The sequence below is a fragment of the Trichomycterus rosablanca genome, chromosome 15 (assembly GCF_030014385.1).
Source record: "Trichomycterus rosablanca isolate fTriRos1 chromosome 15, fTriRos1.hap1, whole genome shotgun sequence".
Classification (NCBI taxonomy): domain Eukaryota; kingdom Metazoa; phylum Chordata; class Actinopteri; order Siluriformes; family Trichomycteridae; genus Trichomycterus; species Trichomycterus rosablanca.
Genome location: NC_086002.1, coordinates 12263849 through 12284691, shown reverse-complemented (window position 1 = coordinate 12284691; position 20843 = coordinate 12263849). Strand labels below are relative to the sequence as shown.

General features: G+C 41.1%; 1 protein-coding gene across 6 annotated transcripts in view; it reads right to left on the bottom strand.

Annotated features, from left to right (window-relative positions):
• rims1b (regulating synaptic membrane exocytosis 1b) overlaps positions 1-20843 on the bottom strand; it is a 105069-nt gene that overhangs the window by 61602 nt on the left and 22624 nt on the right. For 4 of the 6 annotated variants that reach the window (XM_063010514.1, XM_063010517.1, XM_063010516.1 and 1 more), the window contains exons 2-3: positions 16817-17030; positions 11101-11121 (exon numbers count right to left, since the gene is read on the bottom strand). In XM_063010514.1, the coding sequence (XP_062866584.1) occupies positions 11101-11121; positions 16817-17030 (235 nt within the window). The remainder of the gene's footprint in view (positions 1-11100; positions 11122-16816; positions 17031-20843) is intronic. The other 2 variants (XM_063010519.1, XM_063010515.1) reach the window with 1 other exon arrangement.

Below are 20843 nucleotides of genomic sequence, written 5' to 3'. Positions count from 1 at the left end.
TTTTACACCTACATTACTCCTCAATAGATACAGTGCCATCAGAAAGTATTCACACTCCTTCACTTTTTCCACATTTTGTTATGTTACAGACATATTCGAAATCCGATTTGAGTATAGTTTTCTTTAAAAAAATATACACGAAATAGCCCATAATGACAAAGTGAAAACATGTTCTCAGACATTTTTGTAAATCTTTTAAAAATGTAAACATTTAAACATAATAGGTACATAAGTATTCACACCCTTTGCTATGATGCTCAAAATTGAGCTCAGGTGCATCCAGTTTACACTGATCATCCTTGAGATGCTTCTACAACTTGATTGGAGACCACCTGTGGTAAATTCAGCTGATTGAACATAATTTGGAATGGCACACACTTGTCTATAAAAGGTCTCACAGTTGACAGTGCATATCAGAGCAGAAACCAAGCAATGAAGTCAAAGGAATTGTCTTTAGACCTCCGAGACCGGATTGTGTCAAGGGACAAATCTGGGGAAGGATACAAAAAAAATTTCGGCAGCATTAAGGGTCCCGAAAAGCACTGTGGTCTCCATTATTCGGAAATGGAAGAAGTTTGGAACCACCAGAACCCTCCCTAGATCTGGCCGCCCGACCAAACTGAGTAATCAGGGAAGAAGGGCCTTGGTCGGAGAGGTGACCAAGAACCCAATGGTCACTAAGGCAGAGCTCCAGTGTTCCCTTGTTGAGATAGGACAACCATCCAGTAGGTCAACCATTGCTAACACACTCCACCAATCAGGCCTTTATGGTATGGTAGAGTGGCCAGATGGAAGCCACTCCTCACAAAAAGGCACATCGCAGCCCGCTTGGAGTTTGCCAAAAAGCCCCTTAAGGATTCACAGACCAGAGGAATCTCTGGTCTGATCAAACCAAAATAGAACTTTTTGGCCTGAACTACAAGCGCCATGTCTGGAGAAAAACAGGCACTGCTCATCGCCTGGCTAACACCATCCCTACTGTCAAGCATGGTGGTGGCAGCATCATGCTGTGGGGATGTTTTTCTGCGGCAGGAACTGGGCGACTAGCCGCGAATAGAGGGTAAAATGACAGCAGCCAAATATAGAGAGATTCTTCAAGAAAACCTGCTCCAGAGTGCTCTGGAACTCAGACTAGGGCGACGATTCATCTTCCAACACGACAATGACCCAAAGCGCACAGCCAAGATAACAAAAAGGTGGCTTCAGGAGCAGTCTGTAAATGTCCTTGAGTGGCCCAGCCAGAGCCCGGACTTGAATCCAATTGAACATCTCTGGAAAGACCTAAAAATGGCTGTCTACAGACGCTGCCCATCCAACCTGACTGAGCTTGAGAGGATGTGCAGAGAAGAATAGGAGAAAATGCCCCAAAACAGGTGTGCCAAGCTTGTACAGACATACCCAAGAAGACTTGAGGCTGTGATTGCTGCCAAAGGTGCTTCAACAAAGTATTAAGCCATGGGTGTGAATACTTATGTACCTATTATGTTTAAATGTTTACATTTGTTATACATTTACAAAAATGTCTGAAAACATGTTTTCACTTTGTCATTATGGGCTACTTCATGTAGATTTTTTTAAAAGAAAACTATACTCAAATCGGTTTTCAAATATGTAATGTAACAAAGCGTGGAAAAAGTGAAGGGGTGTGAATATTATCTGATGGCACTGTATGTGTGGTTAAACGGGTAGAATAATCCAGATTTAATCCTCAAATTAGATTGAATTTGAGTCACACGCGAGAGTATTCTTTTTTTTTTTTCATCATCTCTTTCCCCCCATTTACACCCTGATTCAAGCATGGCCAACTGAAGCCTATCTCTCTCTTATCACTGTCGCCACCCTTACCCCCAATCTAGGGGGCAGAGGCTGGCACGTGCCACCTCTGACATGTGCGCAGCTGGTCGTTTCTTTTCACCTGAAAGGGGCGTGGTCTCACAGAGCGCAGAATCACACGCAGAGAGCCACGCAATGCTATCTATGATCAGCCACCATCTGTGCATGCCCTTCTACCAGACAGCAGAAGCTGCACTTGCACCAGCAAAGAGAAACCTTGTTTCAACCTTTTCCAACTGTGTGTCTGTATAGACGCTCAGCCAGGTGATAGCAGAGCTAAGATTCAAACTTGAGAGCTCGAGATCTCAGCACTGATGGGCTAGCATGTTTTACCACTGTGCCACCCGAGCGAACGTTTTTTTTTCTCAAAGATCTGCTGCTCACAAAGCCACTAAATGTAGTAACCATTTTACAGCTCGATTCACTGTCACTGTCCACTGTCACCGTCCATTGTCACCGTGTGTTACATGCTGGAGTTTTTAAACACCTCACTGTCGCTGCTGGATGGAGAATAGTCCACCAACCAAAAATATATCCAGCCAACAGCGCCCCGTGGACAGCGTCCTGTGACATCTGATGAAGGTCTAGAAGATGACCAACTCAAACAGCAGCAATAGATGAGCGATCGTCTCTGACTTTACATCTACAAGGTGGACCAACTAGGTAGGAGTGTCTAATAGGGTGGACAGTGAGTGGACACGGTATTAAAAAACTCCAGCAGCGCTGCTGTGTCTGATCCACTCATACCAGCACAACACACACTAACACACCACCACCATGTCAGTGTCACTGCAGTCCTGAGAATCATCCACCACCTAAATAATACCTGCTCTGTGGGGGTCCTGACCATTAAAGAACAGGGTGAAAGCAGGCTAAAAAGGTATGTAGAGAAATAGATGGACTACAGTCAGTAATGGTAGAATTACAAAGTGCAGCTATATGGTAAGTGGAGCTGATAAAATGGACAGTGGAGGTGGTTTTATTGTTATGGCTGATCAGTGTATATTGGTTCAGTTCAAATTTGGGCAAAGAGGCTGCAACACAACCTCGGAAACCTTGTTTTAACCTTGATTAGTGCGCTCAGGTGGCTCAGTGAATAATCCGCTAGCACATCAGCACTGAGATTCTAAGTTCCCAGGTTTGAATTTCGGCTAGTTTTTGCATGTTTTTTTTACAGAAAGGATTCCTTCTATAATGTGCCTTGTTTGTGCACTTCTGTTCCTTATTAATGCTGCTCATTATTTTAATACTGCATTGAACAGCAGTTATTCCGGGGGTGTGACAGATGATCACACGGGAACTTCTGCAAGTGATGTATATTTCTCACACTCAGGCTGTCAGGAGACGTGCGTTTCATTCAGTTTTCTTACTGCAATCCATCATGCCATGAGGATGAGTTCACTAAGTTTACTGCAGCAAAAAATGAGGAACCCAGCTTAGGTCCTATGAAAGTCTGGGTTTATTGCATTAAATCTGCTGCATGATAGATACGTAATATGAAATGCAGCATATCTTACGCCTATGTAAGCATACTCTATAATGATGAGGATCTAAATGACGTGATGCTCATACCAGCATACTCAAAAAACATAGACTCCAGGCTCAAATCTTCCAGAATTACATTTATTACATTTACAAATGTATGCTGATAGTGTAACGGTGCCCTCTTGCCATGAATCATGTCTGCCTGTGCCATTATGGCCGGCAGTGGCATTTCTTTCAATCAGGCAGTCTCTGTGCCTCATCAGCATGAATTCACTGCAGCTGTGAGAGATTTTTAAATACCAGCATTGTTGGCCACCTCATTGCAGGTTTATTGCAGTGTGTTGCACAGTATTTGTGCTTTTCCGACACCTGCCTGCTCTGTAAGACCGGTACTTTTGTTTCTGCCGGCATTATTTGATCTCTTTCCAGGGAACTCAACCGATGTTGAGATGCCTCACTGTCGTTACAGCACGCCTACTCCAGAAGCGACAAAATGTCACTTTTTGTGTAAACCCCACATGTGGATAGACAGTGGATTAGGGCTCCAACAGGGTCAACTGTCCATTTGTAGCCGCTCCCAGTTTTACTGTTTAAGAGTTCTTCTCTCTTTATGCTTATTCGGGAACTCAGCTATCGCATGCTGGTAAATGAAGTAGCTGGTTTATTTGTGATCAACTCTTTTATCAAATACTTTCCTGTAAGGTTGTGCATTTTCGGGGGTCTTATTGCTTTATTTACTGGATGTTGGGGCAGCTATGTTTATGTTTTAGTCATAGGTTAGATCACACAGATCACTATATAAAAAAAAAAAAACACACAGCATGAGGCAAATAAGTATTTAAATAGTCAAAAAAGAATTTGTGTGTGTGTATGCTAGCGTGAATAGCATGACTGTGAATGTGTTTTCTCCTGACGGCTGTGTGTAAGTGTGCCATCCTCCCCCTGCCTGCCTCGCTGAACACAGTTCTCCATGGTAACCACAGCAGATATGGGGAAAGAGAAAGAGAAGTGTGTGTGTGAGCGGGTGGAGAGGCAGAATGAGTAAGATAGAGAGAGAGAGAGAGAGAGAGAGAGAGAGAGAGAGAGAGAGAGAGAGAGAGAGAGAGAGATAGGTGGGGGATTGGTTTAAAGACCCAGAGAGGAAATAAGCTAGATAAAATGATTGCCCCTCTTCCAAGTCTAAGAGATTTGCTGAGACAAACTAACTGAATCATACCCCTGAGACAAAACACATTATTGGACAATAATTTAAAGAGTCCGCACAATTTTGGTGTAGTCTCAACTATTACATCAAAAGTGTGATAGTATTAGTGATATCTTTAAGCCAGGAAAATACAGCTGACTGGGAAACCCCCTTGCTAATTAAGTGCAAATATCAGGATATAAAAATAGTACAAATTAATTGGTAATTAATAATGCACAAGTATGAATGATGTACAAGCAAGCAGTATGCACATTATGTTCAACGATTCAAAGGGGTAGCAAGCTAGCCACCAGATATCTGAACAACCTAAACAGTAGGACACAGCATAATAAACTACTATAAACAACACCCCCAAATCATTAAAAACATAATGGGTGTGTTCGAAAACCTAGGGAGCTCTCTACATAGACAACATTTTACGTCATCCTGTGCGTGCTCCCGAAATCCTAGATGCCTTAATATCCTCACTACTAAGGTATCTTAAAATTTCCACGGTATTTGACTCAAGAACGAGGGAGCATCCGATGCTGCCTTATAGGTGAAGGCAATCCCAGCATTCAGTGCGGCACAACTTTTCTCACAGAAAAATACAAAACGGCGGTGGTTAAGCATCATGTATATTGGGTTAATCTTCCCTGGTCTTGCAGGAATGTGACTATACCTGCCACCCAGTGGCGGCTCCTGCCAAATCTCTCAAAGGGGGGCAATTGTTGCGATGATGGCCAAGGTGACCCATTCAATGGGTAAAGTAAAGCTTAAATAATTAACATCTTAAGTCATCTGTCAGTTTGCCCTCACAAATAACTCTGAACATGGAGAGAGACCAGCTTTATTATTAATCATAAAATGAAGTAAAGCTTTCACACTAACGATTTAATTCAGTCTTCATCAGATAGCATTTTATTTTAGGTGCAGCAGATCCAGAATAAAGATTGGCATCGGGGCTGATGTGCAATGAATAAAGAAGTACAATTAAACGATTGGGGAGATACAATAAGTGCAATCACAATTCACAATTTAAAAATTACATTACTTACTTGTAACTTACTTGTAACTTATATGATTCCCCCCTTTGTAGATACTTGATGTTTAAATTTGGTCTGGGTGGCCCTAATTCTTAAGTTGCTAATTTATCCTGATTACTACGATGACTGAATGGCATTAATGACACGATGGAGTTGCTCCGAACTGAGGTGATGGTAGTCATGGTGACGAGATCGCTACACCAGGTTACGTGTGACGCAAGCACGTAAGTGCGAGCCCTCCCGGAACCCATACAGATTGTATTGCAGCGCCTGCAGTTTGAAAAAAAGAGCCTTAACATGAGAGTCTATGAGAGCAATCCGGGGCGATTTTCAATCAGACTGAAGTCGCCCCAAAAGGGGCGGTACTGTACAGAACACAACTCGACGCTGATTGGACTATGATATTTAGAGGCAAGACAGACTGTCCAGAACAGTCACAGCTGTGATAGAAAAATTTCTTCCCATTCGCCCTTTGGTGGTGCGTCGCCCGATCACCCTAGAGAACGAGCCGCCCCTGCTGCCACCTCAGAAGCAAGGCCTGCCCCACACTGTTACACTGAGTTTCTGAATAGCTGCTTTATTAACTTTGAATCAAATGCATATAATGTTAGGTGCCAACACACAGCCAGAGTTTAACCCCTAAAACAAAACAGAGTGAATTGATTTTATGACTAAATTCTTAATTTAAGGTACACAACCTAATGTATGTTGTAAGCCACATTTTCTTTATCCACCTTTCAGTGCTAGGCTGTAAGCTAGTAAAGAATGTTAAGCTACATATAATAGGCTGCATGAATTAAAGACACCTAGTAAAATGCTTTTATTTGCATTTTTATTAGAAACCTTTAATCAGCATAGCAGTTTCAGTAAAAGTGGAATAAAAAAAAACATGAGTTTTAGAGTGTCGTAGCCTAGTGGGTAGGGCTTTGGGCTATCAGCTGAAAGGCTGATAGTTTGAATCCCAGCTCTGCCACTGTTGGGCCCTTGAGCAAGGCCCTTAACCCCTTTCAGCACCAGAAGGGAACCGTAAAATGACTGACCCTGCGCTCTTACCCCAGCTTCCAAACAAGAAAGAATTTTGTTGTACTGTACATGTATATATGTATATATGACAAATAAACATTCTATTCTATTCTATATTTATAATAAGTAACCAACATAAACATAATTAAGCTTCTGATGGGTCAATGAAATTCACAATAAAGTCTTCTGAGCCTGTGCTTTAATGGTATGAATAAGACTTGAAAATGGCATGGTGTGACTTGCTTGTATAAAAAGAAACTCTATGCATCTATGTATGTTTAAAAAAATGCTACTTTATTTAATATATATATATATATATATATATATATATATATATATATATATATATATACAGTGTATCACAAAAGTGAGTACACCCCTCACATTTCTGCAGATATTTAAGTATATCTTTTCATGGGACAACACTGACAAAATGACACTTTGACACAATGAAAAGTAGTCTGTGTGCAGCTTATATAACAGTGTAAATTTATTCTTCCCTCAAAATAACTCAATATACAGCCATTAATGTCTAAACCACCGGCAACAAAAGTGAGTACACCCCTAAGAGACTACACCCCTAAATGTCCAAATTGAGCACTGCTTGTCATTTTCCCTCCAAAATGTCATGTGATTTGTTAGTGTTACTAGGTCTCAGGTGTGCATAGGTAGCAGGTGTGTTCAATTTAGTAGTACAGCTCTCACACTCTCTCATACTGGTCACTGAAAGTTCCAACATGGCACCTCATGGCAAAGAACTCTCTGAGGATCTTAAAAGACGAATTGTTGCGCTACATGAAGATGGCCAAGGCTACAAGAAGATTGCCAACACCCTAAAACTGAGCTGCAGCACAGTGGCCAAGATCATCCAGCGTTTTAAAAGAGCAGGGTCCACTCAGAACAGACCTCGCGTTGGTCGTCCAAAGAAGCTGAGTGCACGTGCTCAGCGTCACATCCAACTGCTGTCTTTGAAAGATAGGCGCAGGAGTGCTGTCAGCATTGCTGCAGAGATTGAAAAGGTGGGGGGTCAGCCTGTCAGTGCTCAGACCATACGCCGCACACTACATCAAATTGGTCTGCATGGCTGTCACCCCAGAAGGAAGCCTCTTCTGAAGTCTCTACACAAGAAAGCCCGCAAACAGTTTGCTGAAGACATGTCAACAAAGGACATGGATTACTGGAACCATGTCCTATGGTCTGATGAGACCAAGATTAATTTGTTTGGTTCAGATGGTCTCAAGCATGTGTGGCGGCAATCAGGTGAGGAGTACAAAGATAAGTGTGTCATGCCTACAGTCAAGCATGGTGGTGGGAATGCCATGGTCTGGGGCTGCATGAGTGCAGCAGGTGTTGGGGAGTTACATTTCATTGAGGGACACATGAACTCCAATATGTACTGTGAAATACTGAAGCAGAGCATGATCCCCTCCCTCCGGAAACTGGGTCGCAGGGCAGTGTTCCAGCATGATAATGACCCCAAACACACCTCTAAGACGACCACTGCTTTATTGAAGAGGCTGAGGGTAAAGGTGATGGACTGGCCAAGCATGTCTCCAGACCTAAACCCAATAGAACATCTTTGGGGCATCCTCAAGCGGAAGGTGGAGGAGCGCAAAGTCTCCAATATCCGCCAGCTCCGTGATGTCGTCATGGAGGAGTGGAAAAGCATTCCAGTGGCAACCTGTGAAGCTCTGGTAAACTCCATGCCCAGGAGAGTTAAGGCAGTTCTGGGAAATAATGGTGGCCACACAAAATATTGACACTTCAGGAACTTTCACTAAGGGGTGTACTCACTTTTGTTGCCGGTGGTTTAGACATTAATGGCTGTATATTGAGTTATTTTGAGGGAAGAATAAATTTACACTGTTATATAAGCTGCACACAGACTACTTTTCATTGTGTCAAAGTGTCATTTTGTCAGTGTTGTCCCATGAAAAGATATACTTAAATATCTGCAGAAATGTGAGGGGTGTACTCACTTTTGTGATACACAGTGTACACCACTGTGTACACCACTGCCGCCACACAAGCTTGAGACCATCTGAACCAAACAAATTAATCTTGGTCTCATCAGACCATAGGACATGGTTCCAGTAATCCATGTCCTTTGTTGACATGTCTTTAGCAAACTGTTTGCGGGCTTTCTTGTGTAGAGACTTCAGAAGAGGCTTCCTTCTGGGGTGACAGCCATGCAGACCAATTTGATGTAGTGTGCGGCGTATGGTCTGAGCACTGACAGGCTGACCCCCCACCTTTTCAATCTCTGCAGCAATGCTGACAGCACTCCTGCACCTATCTTTCAAAGACAGCAGTTGGATGTGACGCTGAGCACGTGCACTCAGCTTCTTTGGACGACCAACGCGAGGTCTGTTCTGAGTGGACCCTGCTCTTTTAAAACGCTGGATGATCTTGACCACTGTGCTGCAGCTCAGTTTCAGGGTGTTGGCAATCTTCTTGTAGCCTTGGCCATCTTCATGTAGCGCAACAATTCGTCTTTTAAGATCCTCAGAGAGTTCTTTGCCATGAGGTGCCATGTTGGAACTTTCAGTGACCAGTATGAGAGAGTGTGAGAGCTGTACTACTAAATTGAACACACCTGCTCCCTATGCACACCTGAGACCTAGTAACACTAACGAGTCACATGACATTTTGGAGGGAAAATGACAAGCAGTGCTCAATTTGGACATTTAGGGGTGTAGTCTCTTAGGGGTGTACTCACTTTTGTTGCCGGTGGTTTAGACATTAATGGGTGTATATTGAGTTATTTTGAGAAAAGAATAAATTTACACTGTTATATAAGCTGCACACAGACTACTTTTCATTGTGACTGTCATTTTGTCAGTGTTGTCCCATGAAAAGATATACTTAAAAATCTGCAGAAATGTGAGGGGTGTACTCACTTTTGTGATACACTGTATATACACTGATCAGCCATAACATTAAAACCACCTCCTTGTTTCTACACTCACTGTCCATTTTATTAGCTCCACTTACCATATAAAAGCACTTTGAAGTTCTACAGTTATTGACTGTAGTCCATCTGTTTCTCTACATACTGTTTTAGCCTGCTTTCACCCTGTTCTTCAATGGTCAGGAACACCACAGAGTAGGTATTATTTAGGTGATGGATCATTCTCAGCACTGCAGTGACACTGACATGGTCGTGATGTGTTAGTGTGAGTTGTGCTGGTATAAGTGCATAAGACACAGCAGCGCTGCTGGAGTTTTTAAATACCATGTCCACTCACTGTCCACTCTATTAGACACTCCTACCTAGTTGGTCCACCTTGTAGATGTCAGAGACGATCAGAGACGATAAAGTCAGAGACGATCGCTCATCTATTGCTGCTGTTTGAGTTGGTCATCTTCTAGACCTTCATCAGATGTCACAGGACGCTGCCCACGGGGCACTGTTGGCTGGATATATTTGGTTGGTGAACTATTCTCAGTCCAGCAGTGACAGTGAGGCGTTTAAAAACTCCAGCAGCGCTGCTGTGTCTGATCCACTCATACCAGCACAACACACACTAACACACCACCACCATGTCAGTGTCAATGCAGTGCTGAGAATGATCCAACATCTAAATAATACCTGCTCTGTAGTGGTCCTGTGGGGAGAGTCCTGGCCATTGAAGAACAGGGTGAAAGGGGCTAACAAAGCATGCAGAGAAACAGATGGATTACAGGCAGTAATTGTAGATCTACAAAGTGCTCCTATATGGTTAGTGGAGCTGATTAAATGGACACTGAGTGTAGAAACAAGAAGGTGGATTCAATGTTATGGTAAAAAAAAAAAAAAACCTTACTGTATTTCTGCAATATAAAGCCATAAGGGAATTGTCAGCTATGTGTAGAGGCTACATGTTACATGGTAACAGCACTAACTGGGAACTCACTTTGCTAGGTTCAGACCTAGGAGGAAACATTAAGTTAAAGTGTAGCTCATTTTATCAATCAATCAATTAGCGCTGAAGTTAGCATGTGACCAGGGCTACGGCTACACTGCCTGACATTAAAAAAAGACACACAAATTAAATGTACTGTACAACAAAAAAACACACACTTGAAAGACTTACACAGACAAACACACTTAGGACAACACAAGTGCACAGGAAGAGTGACAAGTGGGATTACTGAGGGAGAGAAAATAGATAAACTGTGTTATACATAAGTGCTGTATGTTCTGACCCATTACCCCCTTGGCATGCCCGTTGCAGTCCCAGGGTACAGGCAAGCGCAGCAATCATGCATTCTCACAGTTAGTGGCACTTTACTGAACGGGACATTGTAATACATCAATAACGTGTTCATTATTATTATTATTGACTACTTAATTAATGTGCCCATTCATCTAAAGTGCTACTAATAACATAAATATTTCGACCAGGATGCCAGCCCATGCCCAACAACCTCTCCCTGTTCCATCGTCACAGCAACAGCCACAAGGAGGGGAAGGGGCACTTGATCAGTTGGCTATAGTAAGGGAGGGATTGGAACTCCGTGCAGAAACTACAATACAGAAATCCTTACCCTGTCATTCCCTATGAGACACTTTGCAGAAGCAAGACACAATGAAACAAAAATTAGTCAATATATAATTTGTAAATAAAATGACTAGTTTTATTAGGAATTCCATGAATAATTGGATAGATATTGAGCTTTTAAACCTTTTAAACACACACACACACACACACACACGCTCACACATTCAAACGCGCACTTACACATACTCCTTTCATAATGACACAACAATTACATTATTAAACAGGAAGAGAAAAAACAGAAAAAAGTGCTAACCACTTTATCCTCCTTGAGCCATGCAGTCCAGGAAGCAGAGAGAAGTGAAAGACAGGCAAACAGGAAGAAGTGAGGGAAACAGGAGATGGGAGGGCAGGGTTCAGGGGAGGAAAGTGTGAAAATAGAAATTAAAAATAAATGGTGAGAAATTAAGACGTTCCATGTGTGAGAGATGGTAGAAGAGGAAGAGGTAGGGAGAAGAGGGAGAGAAGGTTAAAGTGTTAGTAAATAAAACGTCTCTTCTTTTCATCATTAAAATACAGATCCAATGAGAGTGACAGTGAAAGTGACAGAGGGCTGTGTCCTAAATCAAACTGCAGAGTTTTAAATCAGTTGTCCACACTAATATGAATGTATTCACAAAAGATATATTTTTTTAATTCAGCATGTAGGGCAAGCCGTAGCCTAGTGGTTAAGGCACAGGACTAGTAATCCAAAGGTTGCTGGTTCAAGCCCCACCACTGCTAGGTTGCTGCTGTTGGGCCCTTGAGCAAGGCCCTTAACCCAGTTGCTCAGACTGTATACTGTAACTGTAATGTAAGTCGCTTTGGATAAAGGCGTCCGCTAAATGCCGAAAAATGTCAATGTAATTCACACTAAATTGTAGAGTAACAAAGAAACGTAAACTATATTGAGCATATTCTTTAACAATTAGCATTTCATTTGGGATGGTCTCCATTTAATGTAAACTGATCCTAGTAAGCCCTAGTAAGCCCTAGTAAGCCCTAGTAAGGGTGGGTGGGTGTGTGGGTGGGTGTGTCTTCATACGCTGTGTAAGGACCCTGATTGGCGGAAGAGACGCCTGTGCAGAATGCACGGGCGGGAATAGGAGGGCTGTGCACGTTTTGAAAGATGGGTGTACAGCGACGTGCTCTCCTCAGACGCAAACTGATGTTATAGAATCTCTCCACTGTTTAGTTGTCAGGGGTAATCTCTGTGCTGCCTATTATACGTCCACAGAAATTCAAATGCGGTGGTAACTCAGTGTTACATGTGGTTGCTAAGTACAACCACAATTCCACAATTCTCTACTGATGCTGATCCCCACTGCTGATTGAGGTGAGCGAGACACACCCCCCTCCGACACGTGTGCAGTAGCCGACTGCATTCTTTCACCTGCATGAGGAGAGTTCATGTGTGGATAATCTTTGTGTAAGCCGGATGGCAGAGCTAAGTTTCGAACCGATGGGTTCGAACTGCCAGCTCTGGTGCGCTAGCGTGTTTTACCGCTGCGCCACCTGAGTGGCTTCAGCTGTGCTTTTGACCTGGCTGGCCACCGAACAGACACAATTAGCTGTGGCTGAGGAAGGGTGTTTGACAGGGTTCCTTTTTGCTGTAGCAAATGTGACCTCTGCTGTGTGGTTGTGGCACCTATTAAATGGATGGATCCTTCAAATAAGGGCATAGTGTATTTCTCCAAACACAATAAGGCTCTGTGTGAGACTCAATGAAAGGCAGATGAGTTAACATTTCAGAAAAATATGTCTTTAGTGTAAAATACCATTGCAGTGTGGACTAAAAGCCAAACCATCATTATCAAATATTAGTGTGGACAGGGCCTAAAGCAACACCACTGCTAATTAAATAGTAATATCGTGTAAGTGGAATGAGAAATCAATATCATAGGCATTGTACAAGAAGTTACATGTACAACACAGATAAAATATGGCAGCAATGTGACAAATTCCGCAGTTCCATGTATGCATGATACACAGAAGAAATGGCACCGAAAAACACAAGAGGAGAAGTAACCAGACAAGCCGTTTGTCAGACCCCACCAGTCTCTTTAGTACTTTTTGTTCTTGTATATTGTTGGTTAGGTGTTAGGAATGGACATGACAAGTTATTTAGTCAACAGACACAAGTTTACCAAAATGGAGCTACTTTGGTTATGTGTAATTTAAATTTGTTAAATAAAAGTACATTTTGGTTCCATTACATTTGTCAATTTTGATGAAAGGATGTGAGCATGACAGAGTGTAATGATTCATTAATGTTTGGTGCAGGCTGATGGCTGATTAAAAAAATAATAATTATTATTATTATTATATATACATAATCAGCCATAACATTAAAACCACCTTGTTTCTACACTCACTGTCCATTTTATCAGATCCACTTACCATATAGAAGCACTTTGTAGCACTACACATACTGACTGTAGTCCATCTGTTTCTCTGCACACTTTGTTAGCCCCCTTTCATGCTGTTCTTTAATAGTCAGGACCCCCACAGGACCACTACAGAGCAGGTATTACTTGGGTGGTGGATCATTCTCAGCACTGCAGTGACACTGACATGGTGGTGGTGTGTTAGTGTGTGTTGTGCTGGTATGAGTGGATCAGACACAGCAGCACTGCTGGAGTTTTTAAACACCTCACTGTCACTGCTGGACTGAGAATAGTCCACCAGCCAATAAGCATCCAGCCAACAGTGCCCTGGGACCACTGATGAAGGTCTAGAAGATGACCAACTCAAACAGCAGCAATAGATGAGCGATTGTCTCTGACTTTACATCTACAGGGTGGACCAACTAGGTAGGAGTGTCTAATAGAGTGGACACAGTATTTAAAAACTCCAGCAGCGCTGCTGTGTCTGATCCACTCATACCAACACAACACACACTAACACACCACCACCATGTCAGTGTCACCGCAGTGCTGAGAATGATCCACCACCTAAATAATACCTGCTCTGTAGTGGTCCTGTGGGGGTCCTGACCATTAAAGAACAGCATGAAAAGGAGCTGAAAAAGTATGCAGAGAAACAGATGGACTACTGTCAGTAACTGAGTGAGTAAGTATAGAAACAAGGAGGTGGTTTTAATGTTATGGCTGATCAGTATATATATCAGTGTTCAATTAAGCTAAACAACAGTGTTATAAATGCACAAAGTCATCAAAAAAGAAAATCAATTTAAATCTGTCTGTAAAAAAATGAAATGCACTTAAAAAACAGGCATGCTTGACAACAGAATGTTACTATTCATGTAACTTCTGTTCTGTAGGAAAAAAGGGAGTTTGCACAGCCTGATAGATTTCCAGTCAGCTCTGTTTACACTTTGCATCCAAACATGTTTTTATCAGAAGAAACATGTGCCATGTTCAGCAACATGTGCAATGTTTAAATAATATACAATACTTTTGGTTGATTCCTCTTATTGGGTTCACTCGGCGGTGCTATCGACTGGTCAGGTGTCTACACAGACATGATTGGCTATGTCTGGGTGGGGTTATAGCTTAAGCCCTGCGATGGACTGGTGTCCTGTCCAAGGTATTCCTTCCCTGCACCCAGAGTTTACTGGCTGAACCATACAAGAACCAGATGTTTTAGTAATTAATAATTTGACTTGTCTACAGCTGACTAAAACTGTCCATCCTTATTTGACAGAATGTGTTGTGAGGTCAATATTAAACCTAAAGGTGATGGATTTTCTAATCATTATAACAGCAAAGCCTTCCATAACAGAATATATTGCATAAAATAGTCTGTAAAGTTTACTAACTGCTCAAGGAACTTATAAGAATTTGTAGTTGGCAGTACAGCCAGTAAAGTCATAATTGGTGTACAAACGTTACATCATTAGCTTTTTACTGGATTTTTGATGCACAAGTTTTGTAAAAGGCTGGGCAGAGAACATAGATGGCAAACTTGTGTGTAAAACTGCATAATGCATACTTAACACTACTGGTTTTGTCATGTATTTAGTACATTGTTTTGTGGATTTATACACACTCATAAATGCTTGTACACTTCAGTCTTGCCTGTACTCTGGATTGTGAACATCCTTCAACAGTCATTAATTAACTAAATTAGAGTTAGTGTTCTCATTTTTATCTTGTTCATTTACTTTATTGACTTAAGTGACAATGTCTTTGATTGGCTGATGATTCCATTGTGGTGCACTTCATTTTAACCTAGTAAACTTTATTAATAGACGGCAGAGTGTCAATTTGGTCTTGTGTATGAGTATAGATTGCTTCTATTCAAATAAATGGCACCAGTATGTTTTTGAATGAATATCTGTGTACCACAGGGGTCACCATGACCAGTGAAGGCCAGAACCAGGGCAGATTGGTGCACAGCATGCCCACAGTCAAGAGTCCATCCGTAGGTAAGCAAAGTAAAGCTCGCTTTGGAGACAGCAGGATGAGGCAGGAGCCGAAAATAGTCCACTCCATGCTGTGATGCTGGAACTTATTCCAATCAACACTTTATTGAAGCAATGGCAAACGCAGGGTAAATGGGCTCTGAGGGGAAAAAAGCACTGGCCAATAACTGTTTATGGATTACTGTAGGTCCATTGATTTTTCATTTTTATATTGGAAGATGTATAACAATGTACTTTTTAAAGGAATACACTTGAATAGAAAATAAAGGCAGGTATCACCATCATTAAAAGGTATTTACATAAATGACATATTTTAATATTGTCAACATATGTGGGCCTATATTTGTTGAAGCTTGATTTCCCCTCCACATCTCAGCTATTTGTAAATTTCAGTCTATTAGTCAAATCTCTGTTAAGGTTGACGTTTCTTGACCACAATATGTATTGAAAACCAATATTAAGCAGTATTTTCAGGTAAAAAAAAGACTGCTTAACTACTAGTGTAAACTACTGCAGTGTACACCAAGAGAACAGTACATGTCTGATAGCTTTGCTCCCTACAGTAATGGAATCTGCTGGAACTGTTATGCTGTGGGGGCATTTTGCTGGCTTAATTTAGGACTTTCTTCTTTGATAATCCTAACAGAAGTGTCCTCTTTCAGAATAGTCATGCTGCCATCCACAGGGCACAAGGGTTAACCATGTTTTAATGAGTATGAATATTATGTAATCTATATGCTAAGTTCCCCTGACCTCAAGCCAAATAAAACCCAACAGAACATTTTGACTGAGGTGTTAAAGGTGTTTGACAATTTTCTTTACCATCAGAAAACACTATAATAAGAAATCTTTATAATAAGTGGTGCTCTAGTACAGTTTTAAAGACTTAAATAATTTATAAAAGGTACATTAAAGGTTTTCTTGACCCCAGCGTCTTACATTTTTATGTATTTTTCACCTCGTCAAACACCTATAATTAAAAAATGTTTTACAATGTGAATGTGTTCATTGTTAAATGGCATGACAAAGGTCCTGAGCATTGAGCACTATATTTAAGCATTTCCACATATTGCCTAGAATGTTTTACTTGTGTAAGGAGTGTTGGCTCATTTACGTTAATACTCTTAGCTTTGCTAATGCTACTGTATTGCAAATGTGACATAACTCCCATAACTCAATTCTGTATGATTCGTATATTAAGCATGCTGGGCAAAGTGAAAGCCAGGCATCAAGACATGCAAAACATGACTGAACAAGGTAATCACAGAATGAAGGAAGGAACAGTGGATGGATAGATGGATGTCTGGATAGGTAAGTAAACAGAAAGGCTATTTCTCACGTTGTTGGAGCGGAGAGACACCCTCCCTCCACAGCGGGCACAGAACTTGGTCTGGCAGTAGGAACAGAGGTGCCCGCAGCCGTCTGCAAACTTTGTCTTATGGCAGATTCCACAGGTAGGGGCATCGTCCTTGTGGGAGGTCTGCTGATGTTTGCTCTCCACCCCGATCCGCTGCACCTGCTCCTTATAGCTCTCAAACTGCTGATGAAGCGTCCTAATGAAATGTGAGACAGAAAAAAGACCTTTCACAACCAGCTACCAGCTTCATACTAATAAAGCACTAATGCCCACCCAATAAACCCCCCTAAAAAACCTTGGCAGGAGATCCTTCAAATATTATATGCAATAAATGTCCTTTCTTCTAGTGGGAAAGCACCAATAGTTAAAATAACGATGATCATTTTACCATTTAGTAACTGGCAAAATAATTTGGTAAAGCCACAATTTTTCCACACCATTATTTATTTAAATTACAATAAGTAATCAACTAATTCTTATTTAACAACATTATAAAAGCACAGTTTTGTTTTTGTCATGTTTACTTGTCTTTAAAACATCCCAGCCAGGTGGAAGGTTCATTTAAAGCAAGTTGATCTACGTTACTGTCTTTTTTATTGTTTATGCAGTCACCTAACACACCTTGTTTTTAAGTACAAGTATTATTTAATAACAGCTCAATTTCTCCCTAATCTAGTTGTATTCAACTACCCTGATTGCATTACACCTCCCATCTACTGATACAACCCTCCACTGCTGACTGAGAACCACACCCTGGTCAACGCATTATTCCCTGACTTTGCGTAGGCGCCATCAATCAGCCAGCAGGGGTCGTAGCTGCATCAGCTATAAGGAGCCCTGGTCTGGCTTTTTCCACCCTGTGAACAACAGCCAATCGTTGTCCATGTAGCCGCCCAGCCCAGTCGAATGGCAGAGCTGAGATTCGAAATGATGTGTTTGAAATCCCAGCTCTGATGTACAGTTTAACTGATCTTAAACCAGCCACCACATAAATTGTATTTAAAAAAAACCAGACAACCCTTTTAACATTAAGCATTCTTTGTTCACAAATATATTAAATTCCCTTTGAAAGTTCTCATAAGTTTTCTTATATGACAGTGAGCAATTAAAACTCCAAATAAATCACACACTTAAACTGCAAAGTTCAGCCAAACACTTGTATAAAGATCTTATTTTGCTGACAAAGAAAAAAACTGTTAATGAATTACAAAGTAAGCATGTTCTCTGCTTAAGACAAGACAGGACCATATTAAAGTAACATTACTCAAAGGAATGATGCATTACCAATGAGGTTTTCAACCATGAAAAAAGAGCTAGCTCATCTAATGACCATGCAAACAGATAAATATAGTTTAAAGGATTTTGAACAGATCATTTTGGACCAGGAACAGATTTGTTGAATGTTTGAGAATGTACATAAACATCAGTACATCAGTACATCTTCTTGGTGACTGACAGTGTTAATAGTCACACAGTATTTTAGTACTGCGATAATGTATGTATAATAAAGCCATTTAGTCCATTTGACACTGGTAAACATTCCAAAAGGTTTTTTAGTCATCAAAAACAATAACATTTTAGTCCATAAAATGTGTCTGTAGTTATTGCCTTTCTTTAACAGAACAAACAAATGTCTTTTAAACTTTTATCTACCACTAACAATCAATCCAAACATCCACCTATGTACACTTACAGCAACACACCCACCCCCTTCTAATTACTAAATTCATGTGTTTTAGGCAAAGCAATTGCTAACAAGTGAAATCAATTATACAGTATAAAGGGAATTATATGCTTCCAACTTTGCAGGAACCGTTTAGGGAAGGCCCTTTCACGTTCCATCATGACTGTGCCCCTGTGCACAAAGCAAGCTCTATAAAGACATGAAGAAAAGCTTGTTTTAAGAAACTCTGGTGATCTGCTGGATCCCTGCTGAACAGCTTTGAAATGAACTGGAACGTCAATTAAAGCTTTCTTGACCGTCATCAGCACCCAGCCATACAAATGCTCTTTTGACTAAACTGGCACAAATTACCATAGACATATGTCAAAGTCCTGTGACTTTGAAAAGATCACACAGAGGTCACTTCATTTAAAAAAAACATCTGTTGTTGAAAAGGGATGTGCAAATACTTTTGGCATGTAATGTTGGTTGCCCTGCCCAACGCTAATTCAACCCTGGTTTGCAAATATTATAAGTATCCTAATTAGGTTAGTACAAGTTATAAATCATGTTTTCCAAAAACATTGTTCGCATGTCATATCTATAATACACAAATTAAAAGTATTAACCACCATGAAGTCAAGGTCTACCTGTTTTTGATGAGCACTGCCATATCATCCAGTGACATTACAGAATTTTTAGAAAGCTAAAGCAAGCGAATGTAAATCCAAATTCCACCGAGGATGGCTACAAGAGCGGTTCCTACACGTTTTTATTTTCTTAACTAGCACTTGCACACCTCCTACGTTCTGAATCTTACGGCACCTTACGACATGAGGCAGCAGACTGCAGCCCCAGGTAGCTGGAACTGGAAAATACATTAGTCACCTTGGCTTGAAAACTCTATTACGCAAATGGAATTTAACCATGACATAAAGCATAAAGTGTGGGGGGTCCAGAATTGTTGCCTAACAGACCCATTAACATAAAATCTTTTGCTTGCAGTATTACTGAAACATTTATAATTTTAATGTTGTTAAAACTGTACTGTGATTTTACACTTTTCTGTTTTACTAACATTGTGTTATGCATGTTAATGAAGACGCAATCGTTTATCCAAAGCACCTTGCATTTGTAAATGTATACAATGCAAGCAATTGATGGTCTACTTCAGTGGCCCAACAGTGCCAACTTGGAAGTTGTAAGAAGGATAAGGATGTCTAGGGATGTCTAGGGCATTGGTGTCAGCCATGGGAATGGTAGCATGGTAGCAGGAGACCCAGCCAGCAGTTGTCATGGAAACAACAATATCGCAGCCGTTGTGCTCTATTTCCGCAGTTATGGGAAGCAAACACATGTGATGACTAAAGGAAAACACTCCAACTGCTGCCAGAACTGTTATACAAAGTAAACTTCACACTAGCACAGCAAAAAAAGGTTATCTCAGTATATAAGATCTAAAAAAATCTACTCTCAAAATGATTACACTTGATCGTTTTACTTGGTCATTGTCCTGACTTCATAGGACTCATTCTCATAAAAATGTATAAGAGGTAATCAGGGATGTCTGTTAGCCAAAACCCTCAAAAGTATGGGGACACCCCCAATTATTGACAATTTAGCTACACCCATTACTAACAGGAGTATTCAATTAATTGTAAATTAATTATATGCTTTTATAATTATATGCTATAATAGTTAATTATATTAACTTTGTGAAAATAGTTTGGAAAAGGCCCTTTTCTGTTCCAGCATGACTGTGTCTCTGTGGACTCCATAAAGACATGCTCAATCCAACTGTTTAAAATAATCTTGAACATCTATAGCAGACCAGGCCTTCATTAAGTTTCAGTGCCTGACCTTACAAATGCTATTTTGACCTAATGGGTCATTTTCAGCACTGCAGTGACACTGACATGGTGGTGGTGTGTTAGTGTGTGTTGTGCTGGTATGAGTGGATCAGACACAGAAGCGCTGATGGAGTTTTTCAACACCCCACTGTCACTGCTGGACTGAGAATAGTCCACCAACCAAAAATATCACGGCCAACAGCGCCACATGGGCAGCGTCCTGTGACCACTGATGAAGATCTCAAAGATGACCAACTCAAACAGCAGCAATAGATGAGCGATCGTCTCTGACTTCACACCTACAAGGTGGAGCAACTAGGTAGGAGTGTCTAATAGAGTGGACAGTGAGTGGATTTAAAAACTCCAGCAGCATTGCTGTGTCTGATCCACTCATACCAGCACAACACACACTAACACACCACCACCATGTCATTGTCACTGCAGTGCTGAGAATGCTCCACCACCTGAATAATACCTGCTCTGTGGTGGTCCTGTG